At 34.8% G+C, this 20410-nt stretch overlaps 1 protein-coding gene across 6 annotated transcripts in view; it reads right to left on the bottom strand.

Moving 5' to 3' along the window:
- Positions 1–2652: 2652 nt before the first annotated feature.
- Positions 2653–20410, bottom strand: part of LOC149530858 (uncharacterized) — a 188492-nt gene continuing 170734 nt past the window's right edge. For all 6 annotated transcript variants that reach the window (XM_089809043.1, XM_089809047.1, XM_089809046.1 and 3 more), the window contains 4 exons: positions 4712–4819; positions 4514–4625; positions 4316–4409; positions 2653–4167 (listed from right to left, as the gene is read on the bottom strand). In XM_089809043.1, the coding sequence (XP_089665169.1) occupies positions 2905–4167; positions 4316–4409; positions 4514–4625; positions 4712–4819 (1577 nt within the window). In that variant the 3' untranslated portion in view covers positions 2653–2904. The remainder of the gene's footprint in view (positions 4168–4315; positions 4410–4513; positions 4626–4711; positions 4820–20410) is intronic.

The following is a 20410-nucleotide window of genomic DNA, read 5'->3' as shown; positions in this document are numbered from 1 at the left end:
TAAACAAGAAGGCTTAAAGATAAAAATGTTTGAAGGGTGAACAAGCTATCAGAGTTAAAATGTATGAAGACCAAGCAGAATGGAGGACTGAAAAAATGATCTATAAGCTACAAATGAAGTTGTAAGTTGTTATCAGATCAAGCCTTATTGTTACTCTCTAACAATTGTATCAGTTTAGGGTAAATCCTTTGGATTAAGGTTGACCTAATAGTCATTTGTTAATCCTTTTACCAAGTGACATTCCAAGTGAATGCTCTAAAGTCCTCTAACAAAACTCACTCCTAACAAGGTGATTGAAATATTTGAACATAGTCACATTTAACAATGTGTATTGTAACCTTTAATAAGGTTGGCCTTTCACCAGGCATCACTTCAAAAAAGTGAAAAAGAGTAGCATGTTACTGGTGGTTTTTCCCAAATTGGGTTTCCACATAAATCATTGTGTCAAATGTGTTGATGAATCTGTTGTGTTTCATGTTTACATTTTTGCAAGTTGATTTAACAGTAACCTGCATGTTTTAAGTGATAATCTTATGGATGCATGCATGAAGATAAATGTTTTATGAATTCACTGAGTTGTGAAAAAATTTATTTATACATCTGGACCTTGGATAACTGATTCATCCCCCAACCTACCCCCTTGTTATTCTAAAAGTATTCTAACATATCTAGCATGCCTTATTAAAACCCATTCTTTGGTTACATTAACAAAAAATGATGGTGTAATTAATTACTACATTTATTATACTGACTTTATATATATGATTTGTTTTTTATTACTTGGGTAGAATATGATAATGAGTTTGCATATATCCCCCCTTTCACAAGATTTTATTTCTTTGCTATCCTATTGGATTGGAAACTTAAAAGTTATTCCTTTATTTTTTTTTCATATCCTTTCCAGTCAAAACCTATGAGGTTGTATATTGTAGCTCTTTCCTTCTATTCATACAAATTTGGACCCTAAATATAAATACCTGTACAATGTGGAATTTTTGCCTTTGATGAAGATCTTTTCAACAATGATAGGCATTTTTCTTTTTCCCCATTTAACAGTCAAGGGAAACTATAAGGATTTAATGTAGGCACACTATCTACACACACATAATGGTACCAAGAATGCTAATGAAATAATGTTTTAATGGTCACAAGAAGTTTGATAATCAAGAGAATGGTGTAATTGAGAGAAGAACAAAACAATTATCATGGTGACTAGACCTACATAGATTGAATTAAAGTCTTTGACCTGGCAATAAACTATGCATCTTATATTATGAATGGGCTCTGAGAAGGGATGTTATAAAAGTGACACTTGAAAATACATGGAGAACTGTAGCATTAACCAGGAATAGATTAGTCATCAAATTCTCTACAATTTGTGTTCATCTCCATTAAAAATCACAACAATCATCCTCCTAAGCATGTATTGCATTGAATTATGATTAGGCTTGAAATGGTAGTCATCATAATAATGTGAACATAAGGATATTTGCTGCTTGTTTGTTGTAGTACATCTGTGAGGCAGTATGCACTGCAATCTGATGATAACAAGTTTCCAACAAAAGGGAGAATAAAAAACAGAAAGATATAGTGGAGGCAACAGCCAACCCATAAACTATTATAGTCACTAGAAGAAATCACTTACCATTTGAATTTCAGAGTTTTCACTGTTAAATGCAAGGTTGCATGGGTACTCGTACCCACGTACCCAAGTACCGGGTACATGTATCCCACGTACCGGGTACTCGGTGGAGAGCATCATAGCTAAGGACCTTGATTAAGATTCTGATTTTTTTTTTTTGGTTTTTGGTTTTTGTATTAGCTTGTTGTTTATCAAACTTAATTCAATATCAAATCAGTTTGAAACTTTGATACTCATTAACAATAAACTTTATCACTGTTCAAGTTAAAAGTTTATCATTTGCAATATGTAATTGTCATATGGGTTAGGATCTTCTTGTTCATGTTTAAAGTCTACCTTTTTTGTTATGCATCTAAGCATTTATCATGTATTATTATTTCAAACATATAGCAAATCTGAAACTAAAAACAGTACATTACATTTGCAAACTTTATCACTGTTCTTGTTTTGAAAAACCATTGTCATGTCTCATAAAATCAGATTTTTTATAAATATAAAAATGTAATTTTTAAGTAAGTTTGACATACCCAAGTACCTTCGTCCCCAATTATGAAAAATACTTTAAACATTCAGCAATAGCATATATATATATTTGACTTATGGCTTATATTTTCAAATTTCTTGTTTTGAATGCTCAATGTCATGACTCATGATAGATATTTTAATTTTTTTATTTTTTATAAAATATTAATTATATAGAAAAAATTAGGCTTACACACGTACCCCCATCCCCTATTTTGAAAAATATGCGTACCCGTACCCGTACCCATTCCCGTACCCATGCAACCTTGGTTAAGTGGAAAGGCAAAATAACCTCTTTTAATGTGAATTGAAGGACTGAAATTTTAGCTAATTTGCTCTCGCAAATATGAGTGAAACATCCCCCCATGTACCTGTGAGCCAGGAACCAGAAACAATTTCAACATAGTGTATTAATGGGCACCTGTCTATTAAGAACAAGTACTCTTCTTCATAATTCCTTTCACGAATAGCTTTTCTACTTCTCTGACTATTGAAAAAGTAATCTTCAAAATTAATAGGTATCTTGAAATATGTTCTTGTATAAGAATTTGGACTAAAATCATTTCCCAAATGAAAAACAGTTAAACCTGAATGCTTGTCCTTCAATATTACATGTTTCATCAGATATGTGACTTAGATGATAGTCGATAAGGAAGCAATGTGTCATTTGGCCACTAGATTTCATGGGCTCTTCTTCACCTGTCTTCTATACACTTTCAACAGACAAATCAGTACAAGGATTAAAATTTAAGGCCAAAATGTTCTGCTGCATAAGAATCATAACCACAATCTAAAGTGTAGATAGGCTCTGCCAAATGCTCCCATTCTTCCCCCTTAGTGACACAATTGTTTGGAATATCTATGTCATTTTCTAGTTCAAGGTGAAGTTTCATAGGACAATCTGTAATTTCCCTGATCCTATATGGAAAACTGATTAAAGTGGATACTCCTGGATCCTGCACTTGTTCAGTTAAGTCTGTATCATCTGTATTGAGCAACTTATGCTGCACTTCTAAGTGATATAATTCACTAGACAGAAAACGTAAGGAAGAATCCTTCCATTCCCAGCTGTCAGTTCCATGCAGCAGTTTACTTGGGAAGCTGAAACCTAAATCTGGACCAACATTATCTTGTTTATTATGGCATACAAAGGGAGCTAGACTGAAATTCTGAGATATATCTTGGAAAGAAAAATCTTGAATCTCGTCACATCTTGGAATATCCTTATAAGATGAACCCCACAATACCACAATGTTCCCTGGGATTGATTCTTCTTCATAATACTTATGTTTGTCTTCATGAGTCAGCAGTGGACTGAAACAAAGTTTGTTCTCAGGCAAAGTCCATAATATCATCCCAGTTTCAGGAGAGGAACCATGCCCATGACCTCTAAACCTGTCTTGATCTAGCAACTGCATATTGATACTATTCATTGAGGAAAAGTTTGGGGATTTACAATTTAAGTCATTCCATTGTGTTAAGCCCAGCTCATCCTTTTTCACAGGCAATGAATCCAAAACAAAATGCCTATTAGGTTGTAGGATGTCAGTGAAAAGAGGAAAGTCTTCTAAACTATGTTTATGATCATAATCGTCGGACCACATTCTGCTAAACACAGGAGAAAAATCCCAAATTTTAGAATCAAGAATGTTTCCATGATCAATCCCGGCCTCCTGTGCCAATTGTTCCTTGGTGCATAACAAATGTGTTCCCACATCCACATCTGCTAACCCATGAATCCTATATTCATTAGCATCACAATCATACTGATGGACTTTATCTGTTCGCCATGAAATTAATGACAAAGCTTCATGCTGAAAATTAGAAGTCTTTGTATTCAAATTCTTATCACCATGTGCATGTCCAAGTCCCTCTGCATTACTCAAAATGTCTAATTCAGCACAATCTTTCTTTACATCATACTTCCAGTCTAGAGAGATATGTGTTTCTGGATGGAAATTTGATTGTGTAAGTTTTTTCTCAATGCCAACCGATATGTCTTTCTACGAGACAATTAGAGTAATTAGAACAAACATTCAAGAATTATTTTCTTTTATTCCATTCTCTATGCTAATTTAAGTGCAAAAGACTGATTAGATATAACAATATCATTGGGAGAATCTAAACAAAATAAAATTAAACTTTACATACAGAGCATTCAGGATTATCCTCCTGAGATGTGGTACCAATATTGCAATTATTTGGAACTTTCAGTCTTTGGAGGAGAATCGTTACAGATTTGGACCTACATAAAATCTTTGTAATTTGTTATCATATATTGAAGATATGTGAAAATACTTTTTAATAGAAACTCTATGCTACTGTTTTGTGCATCTATATGAATCTTACCCATATAAAATCAAATCCCCTTTCTCAATTGACAAGGTCCTTGCACAAAGATCTTGCAATTTCTTTCTTTTCCTGTGAAATATTTTTCCATAATTGTCTGGCTTCTTGAAATCTGCCAAATGTGTTACATTATTTCATAGTTCTTTAACACAGCAATACTGATGTTTATAAAATTACCTGCAAAGAATATATTCATACCAGTTTGAAATGGAGAACACATAAAATCTGATTTCCCATCTATCTCACAGTGAGAACTTGGTGTAGCCGCTGGACCCAGCTTATCTTTTTCCAATAAATACTTAGTACCTGAAAAAGATGTGAGGTCAACAAAAATGAAGTTTAGTCAAGTATAATGGCCTGTTTTTTCATCCAGAGCAACTGCACTATTTGTTTTTCATAAGCAGAAGCAGGATACAACATGGCATCGAAGTAAGAAAATTGAAGTCAAAAAAGTAGGTGACAAAAATGCTTGACAGTTATACATCAACAATAATCCATAGAAATTGAGATACTTCCTTGAATATATTACTGAAGACACAAAAACAAACAATATGGTGACTGCAACATATTTGGAAATAGGTCTGATTTTTCCAAAACTGTTACAGGCATTAGCTGCATCTTGTAGAATATAGATAGACTTATACTGCACAAAATTAGGAAAAGGCTATATTTTCTGAAATCATAAACCTACTGGCTTTCTTGTACCAAGTTCCCTCTCAGGGGTGAAACAAGGGAATCTGGAAAGGAACACTTGGAAGTAGCCCCCAAATCTCAGAAAGAATATTTAATTAGAAATATAGCAAAGGAACAGGGGCAGAGAAACAGGGAGAAGGACAAAGCATTGGGGGCACATCCATGTGGAACATAGGCTATTGGAAATTCAGGCCTTCAAACCCTTCAGCAATGAAAATGACTAATTCAAAGAACGAGGAGATAAAAATTGTATTAGTGTATACTTGCAATAAATAACACTCTAGGCTTTAAACACCAATTGATTTGACACATTAGTGCAATGCCATCACTTCATAAAAGCACAATTCTCAATGAATGAGAACATCAGAATTTATCATTCCTGAATATGTGTGTTAGGATTGAAACTTTGTAAAAATACATTATGGTCACCTGACTACTTCAGTTTGAAAACATTTCCTCTATGCATGATCATAAGATCATTAAAGCAGCGGGACAACATAAAATAAAATCTGTTTTAACATGATGGGGATTCTTGAAATTGTCTACTAAAAGAAATTCAAACAGTCCAAAACAAAAATCCAATAGAATGTGCTGCCAAGCTGAAAATGAATCACCAGCAATGGAAAATGTTTCAACATGTGTTTCTATTTGAAAAGCATTTCTCCAAAGAGTTCTAACATTTCCAACATATTTTGGAACAGTTTCAGTATTAAAAAATATTTTTGAACTGGAAATGAGTGGTGTGAGGAGACGTGCAAATAAAGAACATAGAATCTGGATTTTTTAATATGTACCACATACTGCTAGGATCCTTCGTATGTTTTGGCACTAGAAGCATAGGGGTCACTGGTCTTCCAAATGGTGAAAAAAGTATCATTTTAGCATTGAGTTACAATTAAGATAATTTTTCTTTATATTTATTTTCCTATCACTTTCAAAATCTTACAAACTTTGACTCCATAACATATTTGATTTGATCTCATAAAATTAATGATATTACCCTCCTCACAAAAAATATTACATACATTACTAAAATGTTAAGAACTAAATTGCATAAAAATCGCCCCCAAATGTATAAAACATGCCATTTTTAGTAGAATGTTTAATGCCCTCTTCAATGAAACTTCATCAAGCTCTGCAAACCTTAAATGGGTAAACACAACACTGGTAACATTCACGTGATAATGTTATTTCTTCAATGTGTTTTCATGTGCTTTATCAAGAAGCAAATCCACTGATATGTAAACATATCTTTTTAGAGTATTCCTTGAAAATATACTCACAGAGACACCGACAAATTATGGAGGCTAGAAAAAATATTTCCCTTGTGCCATTAATAACAACAACTGGAGATGAATGCTCAACGAATATAGTGGCAGAACTTGATGCATCTTCAAGTTGTTTCAGTGATACTTTTTAAAGGACAAATCTTACTGTTGCCAAGGCATCATCGACATGGCCAAAATCTTGCACTTCTCAAGGCTGCACACTACTCACTCTTTTGTCTTTCCCAATAACAAAATGACTGATTGTTTCATTACTAGATTCAACAAGCAGCTCATAAACTTTAGGATCAACCATGATCTCATCGTGTCTTGCCATCTGTTCTGAGGTTTTTACACCATCGCCCCAAAACTTTGGGGACCCCCCTTTCAGGCAAGCCTTGGCTGTTCTCGTCGATTTTTGGATTTTTTTTGGTCGCCTTGGCAAATTTTTCGGAGTTGTCCAAAGTTTTTTTTCTGATTTGAAAATTTTACACCTTGGATACCTTCAGGCCAGGAGGGATGTGGTTGGATTTATTTTTTCACCCGGTGCGAAACTTGATTTTCTGGAACATGTAATTTTATCCTTAGGCCAGACAAATTTCAAAGACAACATTTTTCAATGGTTAGAACAATATTCGACAGGATAAATTTGCAAATTTTTGGACTTAGACGGATTTTGAAAATTTGATATAATTGTATAAGCATGAGCATTTTCAAAATGAATTTTTTTAGATTTAATTGTTTTGGAAAATCTTGATTTTTCTGGTGAAGAGAGAAATTTTTTGATAGTGAAATTAAAATTGGAAAATCGATTTTGAATGCTAGAAAAATGATTTATTTTGGTTGAAAATTAAAATTGCGTTGCAAAATTGAAAGCGGATTAAATTGCAAAATCTCATTAAATTGGTTGAAATATTCAATAAAAGATTTTTAAATGTTGAACGAGATTGGTAAATTGGAATTGAAAATTGATTTTGGTTTGCCAAATTTGATTTTAATGATTTTTTAATTGCCAAAACAGTGTTAAATGAAAATTTTGGCATCTCCTAGGCTTTCCTTGTTTAATTTTTTCATTTTTTTATCACAATCGGCAATTAAATGGGTTAATTTCACTTTGAGCTAAGTAATTTTTAGCATGGCATTTAAATCTGGGCCATTAATAAAGATGCTAGTTTAATTTTGTTTTCCTCCAGGGCAAGTTGGCTAGCTTGGAGAAACATGGAAATTTTGGTATAAGAGGGGCTCCCCCTTGCCTCATCTCCTCATTCCATCTTCCTCCTCCTCATGTGTTGAGTGATTTTTCTCTAGAATGGCAACTTGCAGATTTAAGTGATTTTTTGGCAGATTTTTTCCTTGCTTGGTGGCATTTTTCTTCTTACATCTTGGGCAAATTTCTCTCTTAGGCGATTTTTGAGGCAAATCTGAATTTTTTCTTGCTTGGACGATTTTGTGAGGTCTGATTTTCTTTCCAAAAGGCTGCGATTTCAATTTTCAGATTTGGGCGATTTTGTTGGTGAGGAGGCCATGTGATCCAAGGGTTTGATTTTGGCAAATGTGGACAATTTCAAGGAGGTCAAAATTTTGATTTTTGCTAGGGCATCATTATTTGCAAGGAGGCTTGAAATTTCCGAAATCGGATCCGAATTTGAAGAGGGCCCGATTATTGGTAAAGCTAGATTCAAGGTAAATTTCTATTCATTTTGGAGGTGAAGATTGGTTTAAAAGAGGATTCTATTCCTTGTTCTTGCTTGGTTCGTTTCCCTTATATTCTTCTTGCATTCATCATCCACCACTTCATCATTCCATTGATAGGTTGAAGTTTGGGGAGATAAGTCTAAATTTCATGATAGGACACTTGGAGAGGCAGAAATAAGATAGACCACCCTAAGTTGAAGTTAGGAGATACAAGTATAGTTCATCCTAAGGTAACGAAGAGGCAGAAATAAGTGGTAGTCCCACCCCTAAGCTGAAGGTTGGAGATTGATAAGCGTAGAGATAGGACTTGGCGAGGCAAAAATAACCTAGATTTCATTGATAGAAAAAAAGTTGGAGATTAATAAGTGTAGTCCATATCATTTAAAACGAAGGAGCAGAAATAAGTGTTTAAGATGGTAGATGTTAGTGCAAGCAAGAACCCAAAGGGAACAAATACCAAAAAAGACAAGGAAGACATGATGCCTAAGACCACCTTTTTCTCGAAAGTGAGGCGAATAAGTGATACCAATATCAGTACAGTGAACATGATACAGTTAAAGGACAAACTGAAGGAAGGACAATCCCCCATGGCAAAGAAGATCTACAAGAGCGGAATTGTACACACAGCAGCTTTCCCTCCTACCTTGCCTTGTCCGGAATTGATGATGGAGTGTGCATCCCAATTTGATATTGTTACCAAGTCCATCATTTTTGATAAAGGGAAGAGTGTTGGCCAACATCGAGGACAAGTGGTCGAAGAAGTATTTAATATTCCCCAATATAAAAGCATGACAGTGGTAATGATGGATCGGGTGACTAAGTTATGCAACTGTTTTTTTGGGCCAAGATTGAGTAAAAAAATTTTACCATCAACGTTTCGGATCATAGTCCATGATCCATCATCAAGATGAGAGTGTAAGAATGTCATGATAATCAAGAGGCTTACTTCATTCCTCTAAAGCAAAATTGGTTACATGAAGGCAAGAAGGGAGTTATCAGGTCACCAAAGCTCACCAAGTCAGATTTCAAATTAGAGTATGGTGATCTCATTGTGCTTCTCAGCCGGATCATGGGCTTAGCTCAAGGTATGCAATTTGAAAACCGGATGTATTATTTTATTGATGAAATTGAAAATGGAAAGAGAAGATTTCATTGGGCTAGGATTATAAGCGAGAATTTAGAGTTGCAACTTAAGACCGTGCAAAATCAAAAGTAATTCTATATGGGGTCCTACCTCTTTTATTTGATTTAGAGGCGGTTAAAATTGAACAGTGAATTTCAAGGAAGAGCAAATTTGGAGGAAGTGATTTGAAAATATTTGAGGCTAGGCCAAGCTAAGTTATTCATGCAAACCAAATTTGAATAGAAAGGTTAGAAAAGACTAGGATGGTTAAGGGAACCAAGTTGGTAGACGAAGGAGGAATGAGTACGATGGAGTCTTGGTTTGTTGTCTTGACTATCAGATCGAGAATACTTGAAGAGGTACAGAACGAGATTGCACAGCACAGTCCAGGCGTTGACACTTCCATTTCAACCATGATGAGCGATGTTGGGGTTGCAGTTGATTTTAAAGATATCAAAGAGAACATCAATAAAACAGAGTTTGGATCGAGATTGGATGAGTTGGGGAAGGTTGCCATCAAGAAGAAACATTTGGCCACCCTTGCCTCCCTCAATGCCTTTATCGAATCCGCGAAAGAATATGAGAAGGATCATGAGAAAACATTGCAAGCAGTGAGCAACATGATGAATTCAGCTGAACTCAAGATGACATTTGGCCACCCTTGCCTCCCTCAATGCCTTTATCGGATACTCGAAAGAATATGAGAAGGATCATGAGAAAACATTGCAAGCAGTGAGCAACATGATGAATTCAGCTGAACTCAAGATGAAACATACACTTTGCCCTCCTATGAAGGAAGTCAACAATAAGCTAGCCAAGTTCATTGCTTTGGCTAAAAAGATGAAAGAAAGGGGTAGAACTATATTAGAAGATCATTTGATGTAAGCTCAAGTGGCAAATTCTACTTCTTGGGTAGGATAGGTGTCTAATTCTGATTGGCTACCATTTTGGTGCCTTCTCATTGGTTGCCACTTTTCCTTTCTTTTCATCGGTCCATTGATGAGGTGGCATCTTCTCATTGGCCGATGGGGTAGCAATCCTAATTAGGGTTTCTAGGATCCAATCTGGATTGTTGGTTTTGCCTCTTAATCTCTACCATTGGCTGTAATTTTGGCCTCTATATAAAACTATTTGCTCTCATTTGTAAAGGGTTGGAGAAAATTGTTGCTAAGATAATACCAAAATTGTCTCTCTTTATCATTGTTGTGACTTGCATGGTGATTAAGAAAATTTGGTGTTATTGCATGGTTTCTACTTCCAATAGTTAGAATTAGATTTCCTTTGAAGTTGCTAAAGTAGATTTTATTTCAAGAAGGTTGTTAAGTAAGAGTAGATGGATAGTTGCATGGTGATATTAGTGGATGTTTGATAGGGATCTATAACTAGGCCACTAGCATCCTAGCAACTTGCTGGGAAGCCTTGCGTGGTAAACTAGCATTTTCCATTGAATCATTGCATCTATGGAGGTAGAGCCACTAGTTAGCTTTCATCAGATTCAATCCCCATCCATTTGCTAATCTTTCCATTCATAGGAGTAGGAGTAAATAGCAAGTAGTTGAGTAGTCGAATTTCATTCTAAGAAAATTAGGAAGGTAAAAGTCATTAGAGCATTATTGCCCCCATTGTCGCAGCCCTCACCATTATCTGGCATTACACCCTCCACCATCATCATCACCATCAACACCATCAAGCACTCATACAAAAATCATCACTATCATCCCAAAACCCAAGTTATCCTTGAATGAACAGCTTAAGGCTGCCTATGTGATTACCAGCAAATCACATCGATATAACTAAGTTAGTATCCACAAGTGTAAGGAACATTGGAATTTTTCTCATGTCTTCATGAGTATTAACTTTTCAAGAGAGGAATTGTGTGTTTGATATCCCATATCAAGTGTTCAATTGCCATATGTTATGTAGTGGTACAAAACTGACATCAACCCCATCTTGGGCTCCATAACTCCCTAAGCAACTCTTCCACCTCTCTTTACATTGGTCAATACCCCTACAATAAGGCACTTTGTGATTTCCTTGAGATCAATGAAGCATTGCATCATTGTTATAATGACAAGGCCACTGCAATCTTTGGCCTCCTTCCTTTCCTTTGTCACAATATTCTCATGTCTATGAGATTGTTTGAGTGATTCACTGATCTCCTTTGACAAGTCAAATCCCTGAACATTCCCCAAAGTTTGTTTGAACTTACTAGTAAATTTGTATTCTAGTGGATTTTTCTTCCTAGAGGTTCTAATCACATTTCATTTGCCATCTTTCATCTGAAATAGCAAGGCCATAATGTCCATCTTTTCGCCTTTGCAATGTCTAGTATGGTAAAAGGTTTATTTACAATTACCTCAAGTTTCCTTGGGAAATCTATTTCCAACCTGTGTAATGATTTTCACCAAATTGACCATTTTAATAGAACTCAAACTTGGATTACCTTGATCTCATCGCTCTCTAACTAATTTGTCGTTCATGTGATTAATTCATTTGCCTCGTGTTCATGAATAACTACGAGCATTACTCACGACCACGAATCTTGTCACATCATCCTAATGGTAGTTAATCAAGCAACATCAATCAAGTGATGGGCAGTCATATTGCAGACAACAAAACATTTGCTTTTGTAGTCATGATTGGTGATTTCAAAAGCTAGTCACTCAATTGATGGATAGCCATATTTTGTGCAATAATAATGGTGCACAAGAATTTTGCCTTCAGTTGCTCTGCAATATTTTCTTGCTACTAGATGTATATAAGAATTAACGTAGGTAATTTCATAAATGCAACAAATGTTGACTAGTAATAATTTAACCTACTAAGAAGATTTCAATTCAATGTACTTCCCACTACAAATATCACATTTTTCTCAATCCATTTTACTCATTTACAAGAACAGAGTTACCATCCAACATAATAAAACTTAATTTTCAAAGATCATGTTGTAACATTATCACCCATGACCCAATTGCTTACGGGACCCCCACTTTTTAGGGTTTTGTTTTAGTGTTTTTGTTTCAGTCTCCACTCTCTTGCTAGTGTGAGGTTTAGGAATTCAATCTAAGTTTAGGGGTGTCATTAAATTGAAAGAGAGAAAGCATGACCAAATGAGTATTCTAATGCCATAGAGGTGTTCAAAAGAGCTAAGAGACAAAGATCGGCACTGCTTAAGGTCAATTCTAACAACTATTTTTTAAGAAAAGTTTTCTTTTGCCCTTTTTCTTTTACGGAAATTTCTTTTTTTGGTATTTTGGGGCCAAATGGAGAACTTGCTTGTTTGTTAACTTTTTCTAAATTTACAAGGTTACTTCCTTGCTTTTCTGAAATATCTTTTTTTCAAAAACACCAAAGGTTGTGAAATTGTCCAAGTGTAAAATTCATGTTTTCAACTCCAAGTTCATCTAGGATTTTGTGGGTAAAGCATAGAAAGTGATGAAATGTTATGTATTTTAAAACGAGGAAAAGCATTCAAAACTGTGAAAATTTTCAAAAATAAATTGTGTTCCAGTATCAAATTTATCGTGGAAAAGTCCAAAAAATCTATGCAAAAGAGCATTGGCGGAAGTGTATTGATAGCTAAAGTTTGGTTGAACCTAAAAAAATTTAGGATTTTCCAAAATCCAGAATCTCCATAATAACTCCTAGAAATTTGAAACTACTCTCAAACATCCTAACAATATTTATATAAAGTATAACTTAAATTATAAGAAATCTATAATTAAATGTTGTATTTTATATATATAAAATTAACCGAAGAGAGAAATTCTTCAAAGTATGTTCACACATGAAAGTTCTAGAAGAAAGCCAAAACTTATAGAAAAGAGAAAGTCAATTCATAATGATAACACTTCTAGAAGAAATAAGTTTCTATTCCAAATGATAGGCTTTGGACTCAAGTTCTGTTAACTAAATTGTTTGTAAGTCACTATGACCACAACTTACAAAACTATGACTTTAGACAACATCTCATGAGATTTCTCTCTTCTAGGCAATAGAGGAGGCTCCCTTCTTACCGTAGGTGGCTTTAATAGGAACTTAACTGAAATTACAAAGAAGCTGGTTTCTTAATTCACTTTTTCTATCAATGATTTGCATACAACTTGATGCAAGGTAGGGGAAAGGAACCATTTCCAATCTCTTAACACCTTGCCAAGAATACACACGGAAGCAAACACATTCACCAGCAAATTCATGAACAAATATTGATCGATTAGACAACTTGTACGATAAAAATATTTATATTTATGACTCTTGAAGACAATGATGTAAAATACAGTTTGTTGAAAAGGAATCCAAGCAACCTGATGCTAATCCTCATAAAACTATCTGGATAAAAGGAAACAGGAAAGCCATGAAAATCATATTAGATGGAGTTAAAAATGAAATAGTACCTATGCTAATGAAACATCAGACAGCATTTATTATGATGAGTGCATTATTAAATGCATATGAGGTTAACAATGCAGCTAGAACACTTGCACTAAAAAGGCAACTAAATCATATAAAGATAAGGAAGGGAGAATCTATGAATTCATACTTCCGAAGGGTGGTTAGTCTAAGCAATGATTTTGCAAGTATAGGGACCATAATTGAAGACAAAGAGCTATAACTTATGGCTATATATGGGTTACTGGATTCATGGGAAACATTCTCACAAGGAGTAAGTGCTAGAGACAAACTTCCTAACTTCAATAGACTTAAAAGAGATTGTCTTCAAGAAGAATCTAGGCAACTCAAGAAAGGAGGAAAATTGAAAACTGAAGATGAAGAATTTCACGTTCTCAACACAAATTCCTAAAAAGGTAAGAAGAAGCACTTCAAGAAGAAGAAAGGTAATCAAAGAAATGACAAACCTAAGAGAGATTTATCCAAAATAAAATACTTCAAATGTGAAAAATTTGGACAATATAAATCTAATTGCCCTGAGACTACAAAGCAACAAGCTGTACAAACGTTACTAGGAAAGAGGAAAACTATGATCCTAAGAAACGTGTATTGTATTCAGCGCTATCAAATCAAGTATCAAGCAAAGCATGGGTAATTGATAGTGGATCATCTTGACACATTACAGGATACAAAGAAGTACTAGACTCGATATCAGAAGAAGTTACTGATGAAGTGTAATGTCCCCTCTTTAGTTCGACATGACATTGATCATGGATTTTGCCTATTCCAGACTCTCGTAGGCAAATGGTGTGGAGAGAGAGTCAATTCTGCGGATCAAATGGTCATATCTTGCTCTTGAAGAAGTGTTAAGAGGTTATATTTTAAGTTGAGTTGCACTTTTTATTTTATAAAATTACTTTATTATAAAAAGTGCATTATAATGAGATTTTAAAGGATGTTTCTAGAAGTTCTAGAAAAAGTGCATTATAATGAGATTTTATAAAGGATGTTTCTAGAAGTTCTAGCAACTTCTTGGAAAAGTGAATAAATAAAGGACTGGGCCTCTCATTTTGGACATGCTTGGATTTGAGATTTCTTCTACTTCTTCCATTGTGGAGCAAATTTGTAGTCTCTTGGGTCTGCAAATTATTATTTGATCTTTGGGAACGAATCACTCCCTTGGATTGGCGACTTTGAGGGTGTGAAATATCACCTGAATTGTTGCATTTGAGGAGTTGGTAATTCAGCCATCTCATTTGGACTTCATTGAGATTTAGTTATAAGGGTTTACTTTGGTTGGAATAAGGGTTTCAGTTGTGCCCTAGCATTTGTGGATTGATTAACAGGGTTTGAAGACACAGTTGTGCATTATTTTCAGACTGCCAGTCCAGGGTTTGGACCCACGTTTTTGCTCATAACTCCTAATTGGTTTGATGAATGAATTTCATATTTTAGGGGGTTATTCAGCAACCCTAGGCGCCCAGATTTATTGCTTTTGGAGTGACAAAAACGCTGCAATATTTTTATCTAGCAGCCGTACCAGGCCATACCTGTACGGCCTTGTCAGTTGGGCAGCAGCAGCAATTTTGTGAGTCGGTTTGGGGCAGATTGTGAGGTCTTCGTGTGGCATCAATTCAGCATTTATATCCGGCAAAATTGGAGATATTCCAAGTGCATAAACTGAAGTTTTGATTGCCAAAATATTGCATGTTATGGATTAGAACAGTCAGCACTGTCATTGCATAAATAGTTATTTCCAGTCATTAATAATTGTTGTAAAAGTTTCGTCATTTGCATTCCAAATCTGAACTGGGTTATTGTTCATGTCATAACATTGCATTGTCAAGAGCTTGATGTATTAGAAGTGCATAGTTGTGACAGTCTCTCATTGTAATCAGTTCTATTTGCTGTCATAAAATCAGAATTGCATTGGACTTCATATTTGAGTTTCATATTGTCATCTATCTCTTAGATTGGTAGTGTTATAATCTGGAAATTGTTGTTCATACATTATTGGCATCATATATTGAGGTTTCGTTGTACAACAATTAGTAATATTGCAGCCTTATTCGGTTACATGCCAACTGTTTGACAAAATTTCTAAGTCCAGTTTGAGGGTTTCAGTGCCCTTTATAGTAAGGGTCATTACATGAAGTTACCACAGGTAATAATTCCACTCATTTTATCAAAGGAATTGAGAATTGCACCTTGAAACTGAAGTCGGGTATTTCTCTTCATCTCAAAAGAGTATTCTATGTACCAGGAATCAAGAGGAATCTAATCTCTATTACAACACTTAAAGATGATGGACAGAAGGTTGCATTCATGGACGGTAAAGTAATGACCCGGTCTAAGAACTCTTCATTTAAGAAATAAAAGTTGATTGGTCAAAGAAAGGGATACTTGTATGAATTAAATATAGAACCTATTCAAACCTTAATTAATGAAGTTGCTCATATAAACGAAATATGGCATAGAAGGTTAGGACATCTAAACTTCAAAGCCTTATCAACTATGGAGAAGATGGTTAGTAGTTTAACTAAGTTGAATAAAGATCATTTGAGCATATGCAAAGAATGCTCTCTAGGTAAGAACACCAAAAGTCCATTTCAAGATAGCACTAGAAAAACTAACAATGTTATACGGGTTTCCAGTTCTGCTTTGTATGTTTGGACGCCAAGTTTTGGCGTGAACTCACCATTTTTACTGCAGATTTGGACGTGTTCTTGTTGTATGGCAGTCATGTCTTTGTTAGACGGCTTCTTCCTATGCCTTGTCAGCAGATTTATTATTCTTTTGAGTTATTCAAGATGCCAGACATGCTGGGTTGTTTCTCTCTACTGTCAGACATCATTCTTGCTATGTGTTTATTGGTTTATATCTACTGTTGGCATTTTCAAGGGTTTAATACTGGACGGCTTCTTCTTTTTGCTAGCTGTAAGTCTCTTTCTCCTTCATAATATTCAGATTCATGAGGTTTCGACTCCAGCTTATGTTATGGTTTCATTTTGCATTAAATGATTAATAATCCTAATTGATTTAGTCATCATGATGCTGGTTATTTGCTAAACATGATTAAATATTCTGCCATGATTCGCAAGATGAAACCCCTTTGAGATAACTGACTTGCTTAGCCTTATATGAATCACGAGGTACCTAACCATGTCAATATCCATGACTACCCCTGCACTCTCCACCTACTTTGCTATTATTGCACTTGCCCATGTGAAAGTCGATTATCCATCTGATTTTGAGGATTTATGTGATCAGCTACCTTCCATGATATCTTATTTTAGAGATACCATCAAATGAAAGTTTTGTGAATATACACAGAGAATTATATATCTAAATAGCGCATTGCCTTAACACAAATATGCTTGTTTCTAGTGTCTAACACAATATGCAGCACATTAGCAAAATGAAACTTTAATTTAAGACATGTTCTTCTCCTCAGCTGGGCATTTTACGAGTGAAGTTTAGGCAAATATTTCACATTTATTTTGGGTACCCAAATTTGCTGATGTTAGGCACTAACATTAGGCATTAGCTTTTTTTAGGTACCATAAGAATTGGCAATATCAAAGGCCTCCATCATAGTTCTATACTTTTTCCTGTAGATGAAAATCGCAAGTATTTTTGCTGCTGTTTGGTTTCTTCTTAGCGATTATCTTTTGAAACCTCTTGATGCTCTGCTGTAGGAAAGTATGATCTCTTTCCAGATTTAATCCTTCTGTTCACTTTTCATTTTGCTGAAACCTAGTCTTTTGCAAGAATATTGTTGTTCTGAAGACATCCTCTTGTGCAATGATTTCTTATCAATATTGATGCTAATCATTATAGTTTCAGCACAAATCTTCCCTACTGTTATTTTTTCCATTTTATGCAAGTGTGAAACATGATCATGGAATAAGACCTGTATGTCTAAGGTGAGGCAAACACTGACATTGCTTAGATTCATAGGATTTAATACATCTCTCTTTGTATCACCTTGAAACTTTTAATAGAATCTTCTCCATTAAAAAGTATAAACCATATGCTTTTATCTGATCCAACCTACAACAAATCTGCAATTTTTCTTGTTTGTTCCTTGTGAAACCACTGAAGACATTATGTGCTTCCATGGACTGATCTGCCCTGATATAGCTGATTGCATCTTTATTTTCCAAATTTTTCGCTGTTACATATGTGAGCTTATGTTATGTTGTTGACGGCATGAGTTATTTTATGGGCAGATCCGTTCAAATTTAGACTCCATATTGTGAGCTTTATTAGCTAGCCAAATCTGAAATGGGTTTTATTAGATGCCATACCTGTTATTATTCTTTCATGCTGTTTGGAAATCAAATATTTCTGTGAAACTTTACTCTTTCTTGCTGTTCGGAAATCAAATATTGGTAGAAACATACTTCTGCTCTGCCTTGACTAGTTGTTGTTCCTTATCTCGTACCATGTTCTGCCTGTATACTTGTGAAGCTATAATCCCTCTATCTTGTAGACTAAGAATTTCATACGTCCTTCATGATTTGATTGAATTGTTTCATACCTATAACACATGTACGTCCCTTTAAAAATCTCCTTGTGTCTTCAATCTCCTGCTATGATTCAACTAGAAGGTCCCATACTTGTAATTTATGTATGCCCCCTTGACAGTCTCCCCATGTCTTTAATCTTTGCCGCTACATGATTTAGTCAAAAGGTTTCATGCTTGTAAGTTATGTGTGTCCCTTCGACAACCTCCTCAGTCCTTCAGTCTTGGCCCCTACATGATTCAATTGAAAGCTTCAAGCATGTAATTTATGCAAGATCCTTCAACAACCTCAAACTTCATACCTGTATCTGCACATGGAACAAACTCATTCGCATAAACACGTTTTATTTTTCAGATTTCTCTCTTGCCTTCTTGTCTTTTAATATAGTTATCTGAATAACCATGTTGTAAGAACAACAGAGTATAGATGATTGTGTCATGTCCCCATTTTGGAGGCAATTTGATTTAATTAATGTAATTAATTAGGTTATCCAAAATAATGAATATTTTATGAGGATGACTAATTAATTATTTTAATTAAATAAATAAGTGGTATTAAGTTAATTATTTATAAAGCTATCAAATAAATAAATATTAAAAGGTAACTTTATATTTAATTAATTTCATAAAGTGACTTGAATTATAAAATATTTTATAAAGTCACTTAATAGATAAAATAAAATAATGTTCTAGAAGCTTCTGGAGAAAGTGGAGAAAAAAGAATAAATAGGCACCCCGAGCTTCATTCTAATCATCCAGTTGTTTATTTCTCTCTTGACATCAAATTGTGATTCAGTCACATAGTCTATTGTGGAGCCAAGCGGTTTCAGATAGTCAATTGATCTTTGGGAACGAAAACTCCCTTGGATTAGCATAACCGAGGAAGTGAAATATCTTCTGAAGGGTTGCACATTTGGAGGTGATACTTCAGTCACTTCAGCTAGGGCATCATTGGGCCTAAGGCCATTTTCAGCATTTCAGGAGGTTATTTTTAGCAGGGCCGAACTTATTGGAAGTCATTTCTAGCAGGTCCACAAGCTGAAAAAAGCAGTCCGAAAAAAGCTGGCCGAAAAAGCAAAACCGAAAAAAAAAGCAAGCCGAAAAGACACCAAAAAAGCAGCTCCGAAAAAAGCAATCCGAAAAAGCAGTTCGAAAAAGCAAAATGAAAAAAGCAAATCCGGAAAAAGCAGATTGAAAAAAAAAAGCAAGCAGAAGGGGCAGCATTGAAGGAAATTATTACAGCCATCCACAATCAGGTTCTTCACTTCTCATTTGGCATATTTTCTGAGAAATGTAGGTTTTCAGCTGAATACAAAATATAGCTTCAGCACTTCATTATTTCACCTTGTACTTATCTTTGTTTGCCATTTGGCATTATTGGTATCAAAGGAAGGCGAGGATTTTACAATAAAAAGAGCGTTGTAATTTTTAGACTATCTATATTGCAACCCTAGAGTTGATGATCAGCTTATTAGTTTGCATTCCAATTGTTTGACAAAATATCAATTGGCTATAAGTTCTCTTTTTGGCGTAAATAATGTTATAATTTTGCATACTAAGTGTTTATATTAATGACACTTGTTTGTAAGTGCATTAATGCCATCCTAGGTTGCATCCAAAGTATTTGTCATAATTACTAATTGCTGTAGCTGCATATTGCAAGTAGTTTAAGTCACATATTTGTATTGAATATTGCCAAAATTAGTTGCACATTCATGTTAGGTCATTGTTTAGACAAATATCGAGTCTTTTGTAAGCATTCTCTTTGATGCAAATCGAAACAAGAGTTATTGCAGCCATCTGAAAAGTTATATCAATCATATGACCCCTTGTATGCAAAGTGTTTGACAAAATTCTTTGAGCCTTCAATCAGCATTTTAAGGTCAGAATTGAGCAGGATTATTACAGTGGTATCAAAGCTTGCTTGCAAAGTGTTTGACGAAATGTCAAACCACTGAAGTATAAACATTTTTGGTGTTTGAAGAAATTATAACCTACTGGGGTTATTACAGATTGGAACGACTTCCATTGCTCAGTTCATATGAACTAACCCATCTCTTCTTTCATTTTTATGCAGGTTTATTCCCAGACGGAGATGCGGGCTCAACCCTTCAACAAATCTTCCGTTCAGGCAATGGATGCCTTTTCTCTTATCTTCTTTTCAGTACTTTTTTGTTTATACAATGTGTTTATTCAGATATTAT

Source organism: Cupressus sempervirens, chromosome 11, assembly GCF_028749045.1.
Source record: "Cupressus sempervirens isolate cs-2001-9-10 chromosome 11, ASM2874904v1, whole genome shotgun sequence".
In the NCBI taxonomy this organism is placed as follows: Eukaryota; Viridiplantae; Streptophyta; class Pinopsida; order Cupressales; family Cupressaceae; genus Cupressus; species Cupressus sempervirens.
Note: the sequence above shows the minus strand (reverse complement) of the source record. Positions and strands in the feature narration are given on the sequence as shown.